Genomic DNA, 23,332 nt, shown 5'->3' on the forward strand with positions numbered 1-23,332 from the left:
TTCTGTGCATGTGCAGGAACACTCAGATGGTCCTTGTACTCCTATTTTGAGTGCTTGTATTGCATGTGTAGAGCTTTGTCTCAATAACTTTATAACTTTATTTAACTTTGATAACTTTCTCCTCCTCAGACTTAGGGAGGGCTTCAGGAGTCAGATATATTTTCCAGCAGCACGAGGCAATTCTGCATGTTTACATCCCCAAATAACACTGAGATGTCAACAAAACATCACACTGTAAATCAAACACCACAGGTGCTGGAACCCTATTGGTTTTGACTGAAGTTTTTCTTTAGCGTTTTCTGGTTTAATCATATCAGGAGCTTAGAGACTTGTAAAGGAATATGCCAAGTACAGGATTTCTGAAGTCAATGCATATTATATACTCTCTATTTTTTACATCATTATTCTCATTTTCATAAAAACAAAAAATATATTAAAATGATTCTGGTGGGATTTTTGCAGAGATCTCTCCCGAACAAAGATGTTTTCTTAAGTCTGTAGATGATGTGCAGGCCAGGACATCTCTGCAGCATGACAATATTTAATTAAGAATCGTATTCTGACAGACAATTTCGCATATTCCAGATTTGATAAAATTCTATGCAGTTCTGCCTTCTTGTCTTGGATTTCATGCAAATAAGAGCGTGCAAGTCAAACAATACTTAAAGGTTTGAGATTTACAGGGATCTGTTGTGTTTTTTTCATGCATAATCACCTGACAATAAGAGACGTTGTGTTTTTGTTACCTTAGAATGAACCATTTATATCCACAGAGGGCACAGGTCCTCTTCCACACAGGTCACCATGTTGCACTGCCATGTTTTTGCAGTAGCCAAGCTGAGATAAACCAAATGCTGGCTCTAAATATGGTTCTGCAACACGCTTGGAAAATCAGAGTGAAACAAGGTATTTGCAGTCTGAAAGCTCACCACTAGATACCACTAAATCCCACACATTGCCATTTAACAAAAAAAATAATAATATCAAAATATCGGTCTTTCTCAAAATGTTTTAAAATTGTTTAATTGAAGTCTGGTTTAGTATTTGTATAGTCTGCAGATTTAAAAACACAGGTAGCACCACCCTGTTGTCCTTTTTTTCTCATTTGCTGATACTCAGTTTGTGGAAGTCCCAGGATACACAATTATTTAGCAATATTTGATTGTAAGTTCATAAGATCTGCGTGCACTGAGCATATGTGTGAATACCTGAAGCAGCCTGAGTTATATGTGAGTCATTTGAGAGGTAATTACAGCTTCATTGTTGTGTAAGTATTATGGAGTTGTTCACCAGCAATTGTGGGTGGGAGCTGCTACAACAGCTTTCCCTTCATGTTACATATTTAGTGGATATGTTTAAAATCTCTCTGATTACTCAGCCAAGCCTTTCTGAAAACATGTTAGCCAGATGATTATACACTATAACCAAAAATCCTAGCATACTGGCTATTTACTCATTACATTACATTACATTACATTACATTACATTACATTCAGTCTGTGCAGAATTTGTCCACACTGCTTGTCTGGACAAATTATAGTTATGGCCCTCTTATTTCTAGTACAACATAATATTTAAATGTGTGAAGTTACAGAAACTAAATTTCTCACAAATATTTGGAGAATGAGTGCAGATACCTGTGTTTTCCATGCTGTTACAAGCTTCCCCTGTATGTTTTAACTACAACATTATTAACAACCTACCTCATAACTAATCCAGACAGTCAAGAAATGTAAACATTTGTTCAAAATACAGAAATAAAGCTGGCAGAGAATATGTGTGAAACCAAATATTTAATAAAGCAATCAAACTTCACAGACCTATTTTCAAAGGGGCTGCAAAGTGTATCAGACCACATTTGTTTTGTGCTCTATAAAGTTGCTGTGAGGTCAGATTGTCAGTTTTGTTGATGTGATATGGATCTGAGTGTGTTGGCCTAACAGTCCTCAACCCACTAATGGCCACTTGCAGGCTGCAGCTCTAAATTTGATTAAAATTGGTAAGATTATGCGGTTGTTTAATTGAAAAATCAATGTTGTTTATTGCTGAGCAAAAATACAGTCTAATGATAAAAAATGTCAGCTGATGCTGTTTCAAATCACTTTAATTTATTTTCATTTATTAGCAACTTTCTGCCTGTGCATTTGGTTTGATTACGTTGATGTGTAAATGGGGAAATATGAATATTTAGCAGTAAATGTGAACTATCAACCACAGAGTTAGCTAATGCTCAAGTTTCACTAGTACCATCTCTCAAGGTAAATCTGTTAATGTTTCCCTGTTAATGAGTTGAGAAGTCATATTATCATGGAGCTCTCCTGCCGTGTTTACTGCACACTGTGAGCAATGTTCATCAGCTGTGTTTTTGGCCTCATGGAGTTTTGTTTCATAATTAAAGACTTTAATTTTGTGGCAGTGTTGCTTATATCCACATGTTTTTACATATGCACATATGTGCATTAGATGTTTCTTGAAAATATAAATGGACATATTTGATTAAGTAAAGTAAATTTCATCTGACCTTCAAATGTTAAGAGGCATACATGCCATAAAATTGCCTTAAATTGCCTCAATCTTCCTACAATGATCACACTATGATGTGTTATGCCCCTGAAGACAGGGGAAGATACAGCCTGATCATAAGAGCGATACAATAGTGCTTCTTCAATAAAAACTTTCCTTTACTAAATTTTCTAAAAAATACACCAATTAGAAATAGAACAGCTACAGAAGAACCAAGTACACATCCTATTTAGGTTACCACAATATTCACACCATGTATCTGAGGTAATTTTCACTTTCTCTCGTATTACTGTCAAACAAAAGGACATTTAAGCTCAGTAAACTCTCAGAAAACTCCCCAAAACTTACAAAAGGGCATAAAACATGTTATATTCATAACAGTGAAACGTAATAAAATGTGCACATGTGAACAGTTGACACAAGATGTGGCTGCACTTGGCAGAACTACGGGTTAAGCGGGGGCTCCCTTACTTAAAAAAACTGCTACTACACTCAGCAAAAGTTAGTTCTAACTTACTGAGAATGTCACAAAAACTATCGCTTAACTCTCTTGACATGTTAGCAAATTACTACAGACATGTTACCTCTATTTAAAATCCACAACATACCTGAAAAATGGGGGCAAAAGACCACTCTGTAGATTTTGGGTTAACATCATTACAGCTTCAATTAAACAAGAAAGAATACATTAAACTGCAACATATGTAAAGTATACACCCAATTGGCATTTTAACCTTTTTTTAAACAAAACATATTTTAATTGTTTTAAATGATTTTATGATTCAATTCAATCCTCAGGAATGGTGCTTATGAATGTCTTTATCTTTTAACGTTATCACAGTCTTCAAAACCTTGGCAGACCATGATTTTGTTATTTATTTTTAACTTGTCACAGACGCAGGTCAAATGTGGTGGCATGTATGAAAACACACCAATCATAGGCTTTAACTTTGGCCTTTTGTCTGATATTATGATGTTACTCAGTTGGATCTCCAGTGTCTCACATATATCAGTTTATTGCAGGAGCCTAGCAAAAGCAGTAAATTGGTCTTCTACTACACAATATCCACGTAGTGAGAGAACTGTGAATTTCATGGTGCTGTGACTAGCATTTTCCTCTAACATTATCTTGGATATGTACACATTCTCCCTGGGAGATGTATATATTTACTAGTAAGTACATGTATACGATTTCCCACATTTACTGTAATAGACACAGGGCAAGATACAGTGTGTGTGCATTATTTGTGTGCATTGCCTTCTGTTTCCAGTGTTTCTTCTCTCAAACTGCAGTCCTAAACAGCATCACGTACCTCTCTGTCTCCCTGTCTCTACCCTCTTCCTCCCGCTCCCTCCTCCCTCCTGCTGATGTATGGAATGTCTACTCTCATATGGAGTGTGTTTGTAAAAGTCACGGTAATCAAATTTCACTGATTCCTGGGGGATTAAACAAGGTGGCATTTGTGTGTGTTTGTGTGTGTGTGTATAAGTGTGTGTTCTGTCTCTGTGCATACACAATATTAGCGCTGCGTACAAAGTTGTGTATTGTAATGCAGCTGTGTCATTAGTCTAAGACCAGCTCAGCTGTAATATATCATCCATCATCTTGTACTCTAAGGAGCCAGCTATATAAGGGATACTGATGCCGCATTTGCATACTGACAATGCATATATTTAATTGTTTGAATGTACATTACAAAGCGGTGGGTAGAGAGATGATAAACACCTAATATGGAAGGGAGAGCATCAAACGTATTTCATGGCCAAGTGACAGAGATTGAGACTAGTGTTCATTCATGTCTTTGGGTGTTTGACAGTGAAAGTTTTTTGTGAACAATATCAGTGTCTTCTTTTTGAAATTCCTCTGTAATACTTGAAACAAAATCACTCTGTCCCAAAAAACGAGATTGTTATCCAGTGGAAGTGTTCACTCACTACTCCAGCAAACAGGAAAAAACATGGCAACAGCAAGATTTCCCAGCCCAAAAATAGGTATTACCCAGTGTTAAGCCTAACTGCATGATTGCCTCTTGTTGGCAGCATATATGCTCTGGCAGTATGCTTGTATAGCTTGCCAGCTCGCAAGTCTTAACATTGTCCAACACACAACACCGGCATCGCTTTCTTCATGAGGCTTTAAGCTCCCATCTCCGTCTGCTCGAAGGTGTCATTGCATGTTGAACTAGAAAGTCACAGCCCATTACAGTTCATATGAGGTGGAAAGTTAGCAGGACAGCCCGGCAGGCAATGACTGATGTCTGTCTCCTCCTCAGTTTCTAAAAGTGCATTAAATTACAGCAATTATTAAATAGCTTTGCCAGAGTTATATGCATTTAATGGATGAAAACAGCTAGATTTAAAGGGATAGTCTGGATTATTCGATTATATTAAGTATAAAGTACTTACCAATTGTCAGTGTATTACTTACAGTCGATGGTGCTTAGCACTCCCCCAGTTTGGGGGAGCAGGGAGGGGCACCAGCATGGAAGCTAAGAAGTTAACTGCTGTAGACAGAGTCAGCAGCAAAACATATCGTAACCTAAGATACACCCAAAAAAAATCAATTTCAGTTTAAGTGTGCGCTATATTTATAGAATATTGTCACTACGTTACTGGTTTGCCTCAGATAGCCTTTTCTGACGGTAAACCATTATGTAAGCCAAATGTCGCTCTCTCTAAAGCAGTGGTTTTCACACTTTTTCTGCCCAAGGCACACCTAAGGGCAAGCCAAATTATCAAGGCTCACCACTATTCACATCAATGCAAAATAACCTCTACTTACCTAACCAACAGAGGCAACAAGCACTGTGAGGGTGGGGAAAAAATAAGGCTTCAGTCGTTCAGGGCCTTTGATGTGTAACAATCTTAATAATTCCCACCATCCAGCAACTGCATGAACAGCCAAAACTGGGGTTTGCTTTGATGGTTTGATGGAAAGATTTTGAATGGAATATTTTTTAGGGTATACAATTTGTCTCTGTATTGCAAAAAGTGTTCACACAATGTACTGATATAATAAACTAAAAATCCACTCACAACTTTGTGTATAATGGTATAATGCAATAATAATGTATGGTTGTCACAAAATCCCACTGCATACCTGGACTTTCCTTATGCAACACCATTTGGGAACCACTGCTCTAAACCAAACAAATTGTATTGGCAGAATAAGTCATTTTACTGCGTAGAACATGGGATTTGCTGATCTTCTGCTGCTTCCACTGGTTCGTTTGTTGCTATAATTGTGTGACTTTGGTGAATTCAAACTATCCTTTTAAAACACAGAAGTCACACAATAACACAAACAAACTAACAAATCAAGGCAGTGGCAGACTCATAACTTGTGTTCTACAAGGTAAAATTACTGTTTTTGCCTATAGAGATTGTTGGTATAGAGAGAGCAATAATTGGCTTATGTAATGGCAGTTTCCCCACAGAAAAGGCTGTCATGATAGTTTCCATAGGCAATGATTAGACTATTAGAAATGGCTGATGTCCTTGTCTAAACAGTAAAAACATTGGTTATATGTCTCACCTCCCCCTATTATTTATTTATATACATATACCTTACATTATATAGAAGTTTAAAGATAGCCAAGATACTTTTGTGCCCACTGCATGAGTCACAGTGCTTGAAGAGAAGGTGATGACAAAAGGTTCTACCTTGTGCAGTGCATCATCACTGTAGATAAACTGTAGCCTCAGTGAAGAGGAGCCCCTTTGGATCTATTGATATGCTATACTGTAAATGTACACTTATAAACTATTAATGGCATGATGCATGTTCATCAGATATTATCACTTGCAGCCTCTTGCTGCTCATGTATTTTTGTTAGCTATGGATGAGCTCAGTCTGTCCTTCATGCTGTGGTTTCAGTCATGGAGAAATTTCAAGATGGATTGGTCTGTGTCAAACTGAATTCAAAATGAAACAAATCCATACTTTTTACCACGAGATGCAATAAAGAAGTTCCAGACACAGGCCAAATTCTGCTGACTCCTGATTTGTGGTTATGATTTGTGGGTAAACCATTTCTGGGATTTTCAAAAATAATGCATTTAGCCAAAGAAGAAAATAGCATCGTTTTAATCAAGTGCAGTTGCAGTAAAAGTGAAGTCTGTGGGGAAGAGGTTAGATTAGATTCTGCATATTTTTTCTGTTGCTTGTGGGGTTTTTTTAATTGTCAGTAATGAATGGCAGTTGGCTAAGTAAAATCACATTATTTTGTTAACTCCTAAAAAGTGTTATTTCTAAGCAAGAGGTGGATTTTTTTTCCACTCACTCCTTGACTCCTTGAAGCACAAGCTGGCAATCATCAGAATTGGGAATTCATTTGGGACTTCTTTATTAAACCATGTGAAAGGTATATCACATTTTGCAATACCCTGAAAGAGTGAGCGCAAGGCCCACAGTAACAATCTATTCAGGTCTACAGCCCAGGGCTTCATCCTAGGCAGAAACAGATCAAACTGCACAACAGTGGATGCCAGTCACCGGAGCACAGTTGATAATCTTTAATGTTTACTTTGCTTATGATTGTTTTAACTCCACCTGCCCGTCTCCGCAGTATGAAGCCTCCAGGTCTGATGTTGGTAGAAAAGATAAAGCCAAGATTGCAGACAATTTGTACATCTGTAAATTGATGCCTGTCTTTGGCAGTTTATTTTTGAGGCTTGAGGAGAGTTAAATATGCATGACTTCAACATGGGTGGCTCCAAGTTTTTTTTTTTTTTCCAAAACAACAAACAAATGACATGAAATCTTTATTTGGCGGAGACAAACAGAATTCTGAATTGATTTTTTTCGAGAGCGGACTCCACGTGAGTTCCAGCAGTTAACTAGATTTGTTTGTTTCTTCTGAAATGGAGCTACAGTGATATTTACCGAGAGCACACACACATACTGAACAGGTGCATAACCTCACACACAAACACACGCACACACACATATGCTCCCATCTTGGTTGAGGAGGAGACAAACCTAAAGATCGCCACGGAGACCCATCTTTCAAATTTATTCATTAAACTCCCAAATGCTCCCCTTAACGAATGTAATTAGAATATGGTAATGAGAGAGGGCTGAACCAGGGAGTGTTGTAATACGCTTAGCAGCACAGAGGGAGAGAAGAAGAAGAAGAGAGAGAGACGGATAGAGACAGAGAGGGAAAGAGTAAGGGAGTTAAAGGAGAGGGAAATAGAGAGACTGACTGACAGGGTGCCAATTTATGTCTTGTTGTAAACAAGTATTTATGCCAATGAGAGGTGGCACATGCTATTTCTTTCTCTCTCTCTCTGTTTCCCACTATATCTCCCTCTTTCTGTGTCTCTCTATCTATCTCCTTAGCATACCAAACCTCCTCAATAACAATAACATCAACAATAGAGGAGAGAGACGAGCCTCGGAGGGCAGAATGACTCACAGTGAGATGAGGCATCAGGGGTTAACACAACCACTGGAGACTCCTTCATTGACTATGTTTACATACACACAATGATCAAGATTTTGCCCTTATTCTGAAAAAGATAAGAATAATGAAAATGATTTAATATTCCTGTTAATATGGACTTGTTTTACTGTGGTTGGTGTTGTGATATTTGCTCATATATAAAAACCTGCTGATATCCACATCACTGATAATGTTTAAAATTACACTGTAAAAAAGTTGACAAAACAAAGTTTTGGTGACCTATATATGTGACCTGCAAAATTTAGATGAGATATTTTACTTTGAAAAAAAATCACAAAAAATAAAATAAATTCACATTGAGTTGTGAACCTGATTTGTCATTATTTGGGTGCTTGAAAATTAAACAGTTGCAACTGAAAATATTAAATTCTTCTAAGATGCAAGATTCAAGCTCATCCAAGGAGAAATCTTTTCAACAAACAAACTATTTGTTGGCAAAACATTTTCAAAGCTTAAGAATTTGAGTTGGGTTCAAAACTCAAAAATATATTGAAGTAAGCTGCCTTGAAATTTTTAATTTTTTCCAGCGTAGATGTGTTTTCCCCTCTGACCAGAAATCTGAGCTTTTCTTTTGTGTATACATCTATACCCCAGCTTTGCAAACTGTTGGCTTGTTGGTTTGTTTACAGTGCACAGAGCTGACCATAAACACACAAGAAACAGACTGCAGTAAAAACCTCAGCTGAGATTCATATTCTGCATTTGCTGTTTACATGCAGCAGATGAGTGCTGCTGCTTATAGCGGGGCACAAACTTAAACTTAGCAGTAAGTTGTCAGTCTGGCAGTAAATGTACAGTACAGATTACAGTGTGTCAGTTAATAAATGCTACAACTTCTCAAGACCAATAAAAGTCTTGTCTGTTATTTCCCAACTGCTGGAGAAGTGAAGGGGTTAGCCTCAAAGTAAGCTGAGCAGAAAAGGCTAACAATAAGCTTATGCTAATGCTAATGCTGATAAAAATATACCTATATTGAAAATCCAACACCCAATGTCTTATCCATTTTTTAAAAGATGCTATTTGCCTTTTGCTTTTATGATAGCTGAAGATAGAAAGGAGGTAGAGAGAGAGGGGGGATGACACGCAGCAAATGGGCTGATAGCCTCAGTACATGGGGTGCATGCTCTACCAGCTGAGCTATAGGGGTGCCCCATTTATCCATTTTAACACCTTAAAAACAGTTGTTGTTAGCATGTTGTTAGCCACCCACTGGCAATCTAAGATACATTGGGTTGAGCCTGTCAACCAATCAGAGGCTGTGTTCCTAACTTGTGTGTGACAGCACAGACCTATAAATGTATTAATAGATCTTTGCTCTGAGATCGACTCTTGAAGTTAACCCCATGGCAGGTATCATGTGACCGCAGTATTGCGGTAATGTGGTTATTGCCACCGCCCTAATTCAGAATCTACACACCCTCTCACTCACCCTCTCACTGTCTTCTTCCAGCTCCCAATGGCAAACGCACATTCGTCATTAGAGATTTCAAATAAACGTCAAATATGTGTGTGTATGTGTGTGTGAGCTTACCTGGTTAACTTTGTGGGAGTTTTTGAGGACTCCTGACAGGCTTTATCCAAGACGCCCTAGCGCAACGGGGGTCCTGGCATTGTGTTTGACACCACACACCTGTTGCCGTCTTTGATGTGTTCACCCCCCTGCTGAGAGAGAGGGGGCCGTCTCCTCAAATGCAAATACAAGGCAGGAGGAAGAGGACAGGTAAAGTGTGTGAGAGAGAGGAAGTCTTAGAAAAATATGATTGATGTTCCCTCAGTGGATTGGCGCTGACTCTACCTCGCTCTCAGGTCTCTGCTAAAAAAAAGTTTGTGCTACTTTCCATACTGTGAGTGTGTGTGTGTGTGTGTGTGTGTGTCTATTGCCACCTTCACTATTTGGACTTCTATATATTAGTGAGATGAGAGGGAATTGAGACAGAAAAAAGAGGGAAGTGGGTGAGCTGGGGGGAGGGGGGGTAAAGAGGTCAAACCAGAAGGAGAGGAGGGAGTGAAGGAGAGGGGAGACTGACTATTTCATTATAAAGCCGTCACTCACATGGGCAGCAGCCACCACATAGACTCTTCTGAGACCAAGCCGCACTGGGTCTGTGTGTGAACACTCTTAGATATAAGGTTCCAGAAGGGTTCCTCTTAAAGGGCTGAGGCTCTACCCAGAACCATTTGCTGCTGAAGAACCCTTTTTTGAAGCAGGCGTTCATCAACATTAACATTATGTTCAGACTACCAGAGACAAACCATCAGGCTACAAGTCATTTTCAGTGGAAGCTGGCAACAGAAAGCCAGAAACTGATGTCCAGCACTTGTCACTGCATGTCAGATGTGAGGTGCTATAGACCAGTGTTGAGCTCTTCAATGATATGGTGATGTGTGAGCCAAGCAAATGTCTGTTTCGCCACTTCAATATCCCATCTCCCCACGATTCATGTTCTGCGTAAACAAAAGAAGAAAGACATATTCTTGCCAGTAGCCAGTTTCCAGTTTTATTTGACCATACTGTTTATTTTTACCACAACATCAACAGAAAAATGCAGCCTGACAATTGATGTTTGGCTGTTTTGTAGCTGTGTCACTGGTAACATGAGCATACAGAAAGGGTTCCATTAAGAACTTTTTATCCAAAGAACCCTTTTTGGAAGAAAGAGTTCTTCAAGGATTGGGTGAGGTTCTAGATAAAACCCTTGAAATATAAAGCGTTTTTGGTACAGGCCCTTGGATGAGTTCTAGATGAAACCCTTGGAATTGTTTTGTTAGCACCCTCAGAAGGTGGAAAGGTTCTAGCTAGACCTCCCAGGGAGGGTTTGGGATGGAAACATTACACCATAGAAGGGTTCTCGGTAGAGGTGGATGGTTCTAGGTATAACCCTGTCTTGAAAGTGGAACCTTTATAAAAGTTTCTGCCGGGAACAAAAAAGGATTCTCTTACTTACAAGCCAAACGACCCTTTTATGGTTCTAATTAACTCCTCTTTTTCTAATAGTGTGTGTGCATTCTTGCCTGTGCATCCTGTGTGTGTGTGTGTGTGTGTGTGTGTGTGTGTGTGTGTGTGTGTGTGTGTGTGTGTGTGAATGCCGTGAGAGGTGTGGTGTGACAGAGATGGATATAACACGCATGTCTCTCTCCCAACCAGGTGACAGGGGTGGGTCCCCTCTGAAGGTCAGACCTTGTCCTCCAATGATAGACCAGCACTAAATCTGTGTGTGTGTGTGTGTGTGTGTGTGTGTGTGTGTGTGTGTGTGTGTGTGTGTGTGTGTGTGTGTGTTTTGTCACTGAGGGAACAAGAGGAGAGACAGAGAAAGCCAAGACAAGTTTTGGTTTTATTTATTTATTTTCTCACACCCAAGCAGCGGCTTTGTGTATTAATAGACGGCCCATTTGTATGCATGTGTGTACAAGTCTTTTATGTCCGCCGACGTGCATGTGTGTGTTGCCCAGTGTGTGATGAGGTGTTTATATGATAAACACAAGGCAAGCTTGAGAGGAATTCTGATCAGGGGCTTTGCAACAGTTGTTATGGAAACAGCATTAAGCAGTTGTATTAGCCAGTGGAGGTAATATAAAGGCTGTTGAAAGTAACACACTGTGGGGAGTGAGGCAGTTTGGGAATATAATACAAACTACACATTATTGCTCTGGTTTACAATAGACTTGATGAAATTTTATTCTGTGGCTGGAAAAGAACAAAATTATCCCTATCATAACTCATTGTGGGCCCCTCTTTCTGGTGAGAACCACACAGTTTAATTAGCCAGGTTAGAAGAACATATTGCAAACAAGACATTACTGGTCTGCTTTACAATAGGAGTCACTTCATTTACTGACACACAACTAACTCTTTATTCAGCGTTCTCATTACAACATAATCTTAGAGGGATACTTCTGATTATTTGAATTGGGGTTGTATGAGGACTTAGTGATAGTCAGTGTATTAGCTGCAGTAGAAGTTGGTCAGCATACCCCCAGTTTGGAGAAGCAGAGAGGACTGCCAGCACAGAAGTTAACCAATGAAATGCTGTGGACAAGGTCAGCCACATAAAAAGAGGCCCACTTAAAAAAAACAAAATATCAATTCAAGTGTACATTATATGTACAATATTTTACCACTTTACTGTGCCATCAGACAGCCTTTTTCCATACTGTGATTATATAAGACAAATATCACACTCTTCAAGCCAACCAGACTTTATGAGTGAAATCAGTCATTTTACCTCACAGTAGACAGGAGTTGCTGGCCTACCGCTGCCTCAATCTGTTTGTTTGTGTTGTGTTGTTTTTGTTATTGTGTGACTTTGGTCAATCCAAAATATCCTTTTAAAACACCAGTCAACAAACTGCGACAGCAGTAGACCAGCAACTTCCATGTTCTGCAAGGTACAATTGTCTTGTATTTTTCTTAAGGAGTCTGGTTGCTGTATAGAGAGCAATATTTGGATTATATAACATTGGTTTCCTGTCGGAAAAGGCTGTCTGGCAAAAGTAAAGTGGTGAAAATATTCTAAATATAGCGTACACTTAGACTGATGTTGATCTTTTTAGGTGGACCTTTTTTTTTAAGTGGCTAAAATACGTTTTGTTGCTGACCTCGTACACAGCAGTAAATTGCTTAGTATCCATTCTGGTACCCCTTACTATTTCTCCAAACCGGGGGCATGTTGACCGGCACCTACTGTAGCTAATACACTATTGATAAGTACCTCATACAATCCCACTTCAAATAGGCCAAGCAATCTCTTTAAAGCTGAACACAAGTAACTCTATCCAGCTTTCTCATAGTAACGCAATCTTATGTTTGGAGCCTTCAGAAAAGCAGCCATAGCTCTGTGACATTGGTGATTTTAGAGGTCACTCTGGACTGTTGTTAAAATATCACAGGCCGTGACTGAGAGATTGATCACATTCCTGTCAACAACTGTGGATAATGACATGCCCACAGGCACGTCTCCATTGTAATGGATTATTGATTATTACAGTGCAGATGAAATTGTATGACAATATAGGTTTAGCAAAAAATTGTCATTGTTATGCTTAATTTACATGATGAGCCTTTGAAGGAGGCGTGTTTAAAAATAGAACACGATCAATAATATGTGGGTTGAATGAATGGCTGAGACAGTGCTCTGGATCAAAATAAAAAAAACACAGAGGATCCTGCAAGTCTGCAGTAAGAAAAATAATAATAAAAACAGGAGGCAATTTTGGATAGAGTGTCTATCAACGTCAGACACTGACAGGGTTGTTCTGGGAAGGAGAGAACCGGTGGAGGTGCTCAGGAACAAATTACAGCATCAGCAGACCTCCCCTGGTAATGCTAATGCAGTTCTTTCGCCCCACATATGTATACAAGGCTTACCACGCTCAAGGAAAAAGGCAGAACAAATTCTGTAGTTGAAAAGGACGCTTCGGTTTGCTACCTCCCCACACCACCAAAATAAACTGCTCAATGCCAAATGATTTCTGTGGTGAGAACCAGAGGCAGCCTTCATTCGAGGCACTTCGAATGGATGTGACAGTTCCAGTTTACAGACAACTCTGTTTTCCCCAGATCTCTGTCGGGGTGATGCTCATCATTAGACTTCAAACGTGCACGCACACACGCACCCAGACACACACACGCACACACGCACTAGCCTGTGGCTAGACCCTATAACGGAATCTCCCTGGGGAAAGCTCCTGGATAAGTCTGTTGCAGTGTAGGCGACCCCCCACCCCCCACCCCCCCCCCTCCTCTGGAAATCTCCCTGAGGCCTGTGAGTGTATGTGAATGTGTGTGTGCATTATGTGTGTGTGTCTGTCTGCCTTTTCTGTACATGCCACTAGTTTCTTGGAGGGAGATGGTCTCAGTGATGCGTGAGTGGGAGGCTGATTTCCCCAACTGCATCGCTCGCTCCAATCTAACTTCCCACTCATGCGCTCTGCTTTGTTAGATATTTCTTAAGTAACTCTCTCACTTTCTCTCACACACACACTCAGACAGACAGGAATAGGTGTGTGTGTGTGTGTGTGTCTGGAAGAGAGTGTATGTGTGTGTTCAGCTGGGCCTGTCGTAATGTATTATTACGTAGACTCACACAGACATGCAGAACGTCTGGGTTTCTAGAGTAGATCCCTGGAGAAAGATACTTGTCCCTGTCCCTGTGTCTGGCACAGCTAACACACACACACACACACACACTCACACACTCACAGTATTCCTGAAGGGTCAGTGTGTCGCCAGGCATGCTCAAAGCGCTCCATCACTGGTTTCCACTGGGACAATAACTGTGACTTCCTGAGGATCGACCTTCACCATCTCACTTCTGTCACTCTTCACATGGGCGTGTGTATGTGTGTGTATGCTGGTGAGGAGGGAGTGAGCAGCAGCAGTAGTGTGTGTCTGCAGTGAGAGTGTGTGTGTGTGTGGGTGTGTTTTAGAGTGTGTGTCAGGCAGCCGTTTCAGCTGACTCTTCTGTTTCTGGCTTTTTAATGGCTCTTATGGGGCAGGCCTTTAATTGCAAGTCTCTCTCCCTCCTTCTTAATCCTCCCATCCTTCTGTCTCTCCCAGCCCCTCGTCTCCTCTCTTCTTCTCCTCTCTCCTCCCGCCTCCCACCGGCTGACAGTCACTAGGGGAGCCCGAGTGCCTGGCCGGGGCTGTGGAGGCCGTATAGGATATTGACTTGCTGCGGAGTGGTTTGGGAGGAGGAGAGGTGGCTGCCTGTCACAGCTAATGAATAGATGCATAAGTGAATGAGGCACTCCTTGTGTGCTTGTGCGTGTGTGTGTGTGTGTGTGTGTGTGTGCGTGCCTGCGTGCGTGTGTGTGTGTGTGTGTGTGTTGTGCCTTGCTTTGGCTAAAAAGTTTTATGAGCCTCAGACAGACAGACATTAACAGTGGCCAGCAAGAAAGTCCCTCCCTCCCACACACACACACACACACATACACACACACACACACACACACACACACACACACACACACATATCAGAACCCAACCAATATATTGGTCAATATTATAGGCCTGATATTGGCTAATCACAGCTATTAGCAGTCTATATCAGTATCAGAATATGTGTCATCTGATATGTGGTTATTATGAAAACAAAACATAATGCAGATGGATTTGATAGCTTCATGGGAAGCATTTGGTCTATATTTGATCCTTTTTTCTTGATTTAGGTTTAATATATATGTATATTTTGCTCTATTTGTGTGTTTTTTAATTTATAATTATTAGAATGATTAAAAATATCATTGAAAAATCCAGCATTGGTCGGGCTCAAACACCAGTGAAAGTTTAATATTTAGTGCTCTGATATCATGGTTTTTTTGAATGTACATACAGAAAATCGACTGATTATCAATGTCAGAATATTTTTTTACTAGCTAAAATCAGTATTGCAACAGCCACAAAAATCCACTATCAGTTGGGCTCTAATACCAGTGAGAGTTACAGTTTCAGTGCTGTGATGTCATTTTGATTTTATATCATATATGTAGATCAAGAAAATCGGGCACTATGTCAATATATTAATTTTTTTATACTAATTAAAGTCAGTATCGGCAAGGGCCCCAAAAATCCACTGTTGGACGGGCTCTAATACCAGTGAAAGTTTGCTGTTTCAGTGCCCTGATCGCAATTTTGATCTTATATACATATATATATGTATATATATATCTATATATATATATATATATATACATATATACATATATAGATAAAGAAAACTGGATGATCTATCAATATTAGAATTTTTACTAAAATTGATATCAGCAATGGCTCCACAAATTTGTCAGGCTCTAGTATGATGACAGTCCTTTTCATACACACACGCATGTGTAAACACACATATAAATGCAGGATGAGGCAGTGGGGGGTTGGGATGTGACGATCGAATGGAGGATACTAAAAAAACAATCCAGTTAAGTGCCAGCACCCTCCAGCTGCTCTCTCGTTTCTGCCTTTCTTCCCCTCTCCCTCTTTGTGTCCCTCAATCTCGTCTGATCGGTGTGGAGCTGGAGTGCTCTCATGCCAAACTAGGACAAATACCTAAACACACACACACACACACACACACAAAGAGACAGAGAGGAGAGGGAGAGGAGGTCTGGAGAGGAGACTGTTGATCTGAGGGGGCAGATGAAGGAGTGCTGGAGTGTTGATGTCTTCTTCACTATTGCTTTGTGCCACATTTCAAACACTGATTGCCTTAAGAGGACAATTTACATTTCATAGTCTTTCACAACAAGTGGGTGAGATGGGAGTCAGGGATAGGGGGAGAGAGAATGATGTTTCAAGGAGGAAGCCAGGGGTGAGAGAGTTCATCGAGCAAAGGGAAAAGGCGGCATTGCATGAGCAACTAAAAAGCAAGAGGTATAAACAATAGTTTCTTTTGGCTGCATCTCTTGTGTGTGTCTCTGTCTATGTGTGTGTATGGACGTTTTGTTTTGCCTTACTCTCGGTAGAATGCACCTGTATGATTTCAACTTTCTTTTTTACTTTATTGGATTCATGTGAGTGTGGAAGAAGAATAGAAATAGTGTGGAGAGGAGAGGAGAGCTGAGGAGATGAAAAGGGAGCCGGAGGAATTAGGAATCAAGTTAGGAGCAGGCTTTATCTGACGGGAAACTGTGAAACTGCAAAGTACGAGAAAACTTTTCCTATCAGCGCACTCTCTCAGCTGGTGTATGGGTTTGCACCCCCAGTGTGTGTGTATGTGTGTGTGTGTTTATGTGGCATGTGCGTGTGTATTTAGGAGATAGCTTTTCCTCCCCAGTGGAGGGAGACATCGGTGTGTCGGTGAGTGTGATTGGTTGTTGGCCCTTAGGGTCTGTCCTCTATATCTGTCTCCTGACTGGTTGCTCTGTGACCAATCAGGCGCCCAGACCTCACCGTGGCAATCAGATAGTGACACACTCTCTGTGGGCATCGGCAGGTCATCTGGAAATACCTGTTATGTTTTATCTCCCTGTGACACACACATTCACACTCTCATGCGCACACACACCAATATAACCTTTCTGTCTTGTCTTTGTCTCTCTAGGAGATTGCTGCATATCTCATCACTTTTGAGAAACATGATGAGTGGCTGACGACATCGCCAAAAACCAGGTGAGGAGAGCAGATAGACAGTGGTTTAAACACACACGCACACACACACACACACACCAAAGTACCCAAAGTACAAACACAGCATCACTCACTCAATCAGGCAGTGACTCACGTTGGTTTAATCCCAATGACTGAGTGCCTGTGTTTGATTAAAACATTAGTGATGTACGTCGACTGTCTCCAAAGAGTCCTGCTGACGGCCTACTCTACATGTAGAGAACGCTCCAGAACATGGCCTGACTGTAAAGCACCTAGTCAGCTGGAAATGGAGTATTAATGAATGTAAATGTATTAGGATAAGTGATGTATAATTCAGACATAGAAGAGGGTGTGGGGGGGGTATGTGTATATAAGATGGGGTGTGAACAGGGATTCACATGGCAGAACTGAATATTCATTGATCGAATGAACCATAGGTAGCTCTTTTCCTAGAAACGGGGAGAGGTTATCGTCAGGAAGGAAAGACGGTAGGAAGGAGGGAGGGAAAGAGAAAAAAATGACTGAAGAGAAAGGGCAACTTGAATTATTGATAAATCACCTTATTGACATTTACTTTAGTTAAAGGGATAGTTCGTATCATTTGATGTGGGGTTGTATGAGGTACTTATTTATAGTCCTTGCATTACCTGAAGCACAGGGTTTCTGCAGGTCCTAAATGAGTTGAAAAAAAAGTCTAAAATGCAATTACCAGAATTTAAAATGCTTTAAATGTGGATTTTGACAGGTCTTAAAAAATTAATTATGAAATTAACATTACTTAAATTGGATATAAATAATTTTAATTGGATATAACTTTAGTCTTTAAATGTGTTTTTTTAAATTTAACTTGTTAAAACAAAAAAAAAAAACAATATTTTCTGATTTCGCCTATGGAGTCTGGTTGGTTTGGAGAAAGCGATATGTATAAAGGCAGTGTCACACTAGAAAATGTTATCTGATGACAAAGTAAAGCACTTAAAATATTCTAAATATAACGTATGCTCAAACCAATACTGATTGTTTTAGGTGCGTGTTTTTTTTAAGCGTCTGAAATAATTTTTGTTGCTGACCCTGTCCACAGCAGTTCATTGCTTAGCTTCTGTGCTGGTGCTCCTCTCAGTTTCACCAAACTGGGGGCTGCTCAACTGGCATCTACTCTAGGTAAAACACTGACATTGATCAGCTGACATTGATTGATTGATCCGTAAATACCTCATACAATCTCACATCAAATAATTCAAACTATCTCTTCAATACAGATGTAGGTATGCTAAAAAAAAGAAAAGAAAGACAGAAGAGAAGAGCAAAAGAAAAGAAATAGAAGAAATAAAAAGTAAAGTAAGTGAAGAGGTCACCTCATGGCCCCAGTTCTGATTACTGACACTGCTGAAAGCCTGAGGTGATGCCTGTACGCTCCCATTGTGTGAGCTGAAGGACTCTTCTCAGGAGCAGCCTGAGGCCAGCAGCACAGTTTATGTTGTGGATGGATTTCTCATTGATTGGTTGTGCTGCCGTGTAGGCTCAGCCTCCCAGCAAGCAACAGCAGCAGCAGCAGCAGCAGTCATATTGGTGTTATTGAGCAGCAGTTAGATATAATCCCATTTACACATGACACGAGGCACGATTAGAACAGATTACACCTAATCCCATCAGATGGAAAGGAGCTCAGCTAACAGAGCCAGTGACATTTATGTGTGTGCGTGGCTTGTGCGTGTAATGTGTGTGTGTGTTTTTATCCATATGTGCGCATGCGTTTACACACTTGTGGGGGGCAATATTAAGATAACAATCAATGACCTTCAATTCTCCACTCACTGAAATACCTCATCAGTTCAAAGTAATGACTATTACCTCCTCTGTCCCTCTGCTCTCACTTTTCTCATCTACTCCTCCTCCTCTCCTCCCTTTACCGGACTCACTCACTCGCCCACTCCGTCTCTTTATCTTGCCGTCTTTTTTTTTCCCACTCTCCTCCCCTTGCCTTCTCTGTTTTCGCTCTGCTACACTGTGGAACGGTGGAAAAGCTTTTTATATCCCACACATCACAGCCCAGTTACAATCAATAGCATTTATGTCTGCTTGAATTGGGAGGGTTTGCGAGGAACATGGGCATCGTCCTCGTGCACGCACCTCATGTGCACACACACACATGCATATGAACTTGCACGTATTTCCCACCCACCCACACACACACACACACACACACACACACACACACACACACACATACACACAAAGGCATACACACACAAAGGCACACATCTGATCTCATCCATCTTCTCCATAACATAATTAGAATCAGCAGCTCTGAGATGACTCACGCTGCTCGAGACAGAGACTAAACTCGGCTTTGATCGGAGGGTGGGGGTCTCCACTCTGCTAAGAAACTGGCAGGCTCACCCCCAAAACAGAACAGATTTAAGGTGTCAAAGAAAATCAACTCAAAGTAAATTCAATTTCACTACACACAGTGTTCTGAGTAAATTGCAATCATCTCAGTCCATATAGATGTGTCTACATCAAATTCTTGCCGAGAGGAGAGGAGAGGAGAGGAGAGGAGAGGAGAGGAGAGGAGAGGAGAGGAGAGGAAGCCAAAAATACATCAAAAAGTATCTTGTTACAAATGATTAATACTTGTCCATCATATGTATTTAAATACAAAATACTGGTGTGGAAAAAGTTATTTCTAATTTGAAAATACAAAAATATGTTTACACAAACTGATATTGTCACATTCTAGTTAGCCTCAATATAGGTCTGACCTTAACCCTCCGAAACTGAAAAGATTAGCACATCATATATTTGAAATGCCCAACCAGGATATCTTGGAGGTGCAAAGCTGTGAATTTAGGGGTCCATTGTGGGTAGTTTCATCCCATCTTCACCAGAAAAATTGCTGTATAGGTCTTCTGCGCAAGCAGCTTATAGTGTGTAACATCTAGTGACCAACGTAATTATAATGGGAACAATATATAGAGTGAGTAAGCCTGCTGAGGTATTGATGGGTCAAACACAGGACTTTGACCCAGGAGAACAGGTTTGTGTCCCATGTGAAACCAAAAGTCAACATTGACCTATTTAAAGTTTTCAGTTACTTAAGTTACATTTGGTGAGTGATGTCAGTTGTGAAATGTGATGTACTTATTTCATCTTCTGTTGAAATTTAGTGTTTTTTTTCTTAGCTTCAGGACATGATTATATATTGATGTAAACATACCTTTATCTGAGGGGAAATTTGCACCAAATACCAAAGCAGGATCCTTCCATAAGATACCGAACACAAGGAACACAAATGTTAATGGTAGATAGATGTGGTTAGTTCACAATGACCATGTTGTTTGACCCAACAGGGCATGTTATGTGACTTTCTTACATTTAGCCTTAATCTGGAATTAAACCATTTATTTTCTTCTACAGTTTAAACCACTCAATAAAAGTGTGTCTTATTTGAGGATAAAATTACGCATTCAATAATCTAAGTATTTCAAATACACAAATAAAAGCAAATAGCATATTTATATATGCCCAGCAGAATACAAATTACAAAATAAAAGTAATTAAATAAATATTTTAAATAATTGAAATACTGCCCATCTCTGGGGGAGAGTGGAGGAGAAGAGACAGACAATAAAAGAGCAGAAACAAGAGGTTAGGATAGGACTAGAAGGACTGGATGAGATGAGAGTAAGTGTAAAGGAGTGGAGAATGGAGGGAGTGAAGGAGCAGTAAAGAGAAAATGAAGAGATACGATGATAAGAGGGATAAAGACTGGAGGTTGATGGAGAAGTGGAGGGCAGGAAAAGAAGAGAGGAGGTGTGTAAATGTGTGTGTGGTCGTGCACATGACTCTGTGTGAGCACTTGTGAGTATGTGTTAGGTTATTGATTGTTAACGGGCCTGTTCTCTTTCTGTTGTCATGAGATAAGGCAGAGAAGCATTTTTCCTCCACCTACACACACACACACACACAGAAGCACATTGCACACATACACAAACACACACCTGTCCTTAACGTTTTAGAAGTGTAATGATTGATTGCTGAGCAGCGGGTTTGACATTGAGCCCAAAGAACACACGGCAGTAGGTCCTGCCATCTCTGATATCACTATAGCATCTCTGTCTTTCTACATGTATGGCTCCTGGTGTGTGTGTGTGTGTGTTTGTGTGTTCATCCTACCAGGTGTATATAGAATGGGAGCTTAGAGGCCAATGTTTCTGCTGTGCTTATAAATCACCCCACTAAAATATTAACACGTAGGAGTGTGAGTCTACGTATTATAAGAGGGAGGGGCAGCATGGGGCCAGCTAACTTGACTGTGGGAGAGTAACATTGACGTCATGTAAACCCAGAACGTGTTTTTGAATCAGCAATGCAGGAGAATTTTAATACTGTGTAAAAATTACAGCAGGAAATAATTTCTGGACAGTTTCCATGGAGTTAGTTTGCTGTCAGTGCTGTTTTAAAGAAGTTACTGAAACATTTCTTCTGTATAAGCAGAGATGGGCACAAATACCTTTCCTTGTTCATCAAATGTATCAAATTGTGACACCCTCTGTGCTGTAGACCCTAAAAAGAGTAATTAAAAACTCACAAAAAACGTATAACAGGTAGTAAAAAATGGAAGAAACATGCAATAGATGTTGCGTGTAGAGGGAGGTGAATGCAGGAGAAAGCTGAACCACTTCAGATGCCAGCATTGATGCCTGAGCGACCTCTTCTCCACCCTGACCTTAACCCCCTTACATTGATAAGATAAGTTCTTCTGATTTCCCACATCATAGTGTTGAAGTGGCTGATCAGGATATCTTGGAGGTGAGAGACTCTAAATTCAGGGGTGCATACTGACTGGTTTCTGGCTAGGAACTATATAAGCTATTTATTACAGAGCACCTGTGTTTACTAATTTCTCTTTTCTTCTATTGTATTTTAGTGTCATCCAGTAGGTTTGACCTACACAAATGAAAGACTGTAGTTTACAGTGAGATGTCACGTGATTTAGACTGGCACCACAGCTACAAGTGACTGTGATTAGGTTAATTATTGTATTTTTTTCCCTACAGCAGGGGTTCAAACTAATATCCCAATTACAAGCAATCAAAATTGACAAACATATTCTCCCTTTATTGTTCCAACTTGGTGTAGTAAAAGCTAAAGTAGTCTATTTCTCCATTTGCTGGGGACCCCCTATAACTCACTCAAGGATTCCTGTTGGTCCCCTAGACCCAGTTTGAAAACCACTGGGATAAAAGTATGTCTTATTTGAAAATAACATGATGTAGAAAATAACGTTTTTCTGCCCAGCAAAATACAAACTACAAAACACTCGAAAATAAATTTCAAATACGTTTCACTGGAATTATACTCATCTCTGTGTATAATCAACATGCAGCACCATGTTTGTCTGTCTGTCTTGTTAGCTCTTTATCTTGTCCTCCATCAGGCCTCAGAATGGATCTATGATCCTATACAACCGGAAGAAGGTGAAGTACAGGAAAGATGGCTACTGCTGGAAGAAAAGGAAAGACGGGAAGACCACCCGAGAGGATCATATGAAACTCAAAGTCCAGGGAGTAGAGGTGAGATGCAGTGATGGAAAAACAAGTCAATGATCTTGCTTAGTGCTGAGCAAGGTTTCACTGGTGGTCTTGTCCTTAACTTACTCTCCTTACTTACTCTGAGGAGACACATACATGTAACACACAAAAACACACGTGCTGAAGCTAGCAGGCCAACGTGTTATCTGAGAGCGAGTGGTGCCCCCTTTCTTTACCTCCCTCCCTGCTCGTGCCCCTGTCTCCCTTCCTCTCTCTGTCTCCCTCTGCCTCTCTTTCTGAAGGATAAGAGTGTGTTTGGCCTGAGGCCAGGAATGATGTCAATGCCTCCTTCAGCAGAACAGAGAGGAGTATCGATCCAGTCTCAAGGCAGCGTCTGTGCGTGAGTGAGTGTGTGTGTGTGCGTGTGTGTGTTTGAGTCACATCAGCCAGCTCAAAAATTGATTATTCAGCAGGAATATACCAAGAGGTGAGAGGAGTGAGCATGCATGTGTCAGAAGCAGAAAGAATGAGGTAGAAGGGAGAGCGAAGGAGAGACAGTGAGGAGGCACATGGATTCTTGCAGAGGGCTCAATAGTTTTGCATTAAAGGTGAACAGGAGACAGGCGAAAGACACACAGAGGTGCAGGGAATAATTGAGATCAAGTATTCCCATCTGCACCTCTATTATTTACAACCCCACTCTCACATTGACATTCATCTCACATGCA

At 40.4% G+C, this 23,332-nt stretch overlaps 1 protein-coding gene across 1 annotated transcript in view; it reads left to right on the forward strand.

Annotated features, from left to right (window-relative positions):
- LOC146331409 (calmodulin-binding transcription activator 1-like) overlaps positions 1-23,332 on the forward strand; it is a 76,920-nt gene that overhangs the window by 19,215 nt on the left and 34,373 nt on the right. Inside the window, exons 4-5 of the mRNA XM_084730672.1 lie at positions 17,024-17,091; positions 22,511-22,646. Of these exons, the coding sequence (XP_084586798.1) occupies positions 17,024-17,091; positions 22,511-22,646 (204 nt within the window). The remainder of the gene's footprint in view (positions 1-17,023; positions 17,092-22,510; positions 22,647-23,332) is intronic.

This window comes from Lutjanus erythropterus, chromosome 2 (assembly GCF_056507025.1).
Source record: "Lutjanus erythropterus isolate fLutEry1 chromosome 2, fLutEry1.hap2, whole genome shotgun sequence".
Taxonomy (NCBI): Eukaryota; Metazoa; Chordata; class Actinopteri; order Lutjaniformes; family Lutjanidae; genus Lutjanus; species Lutjanus erythropterus.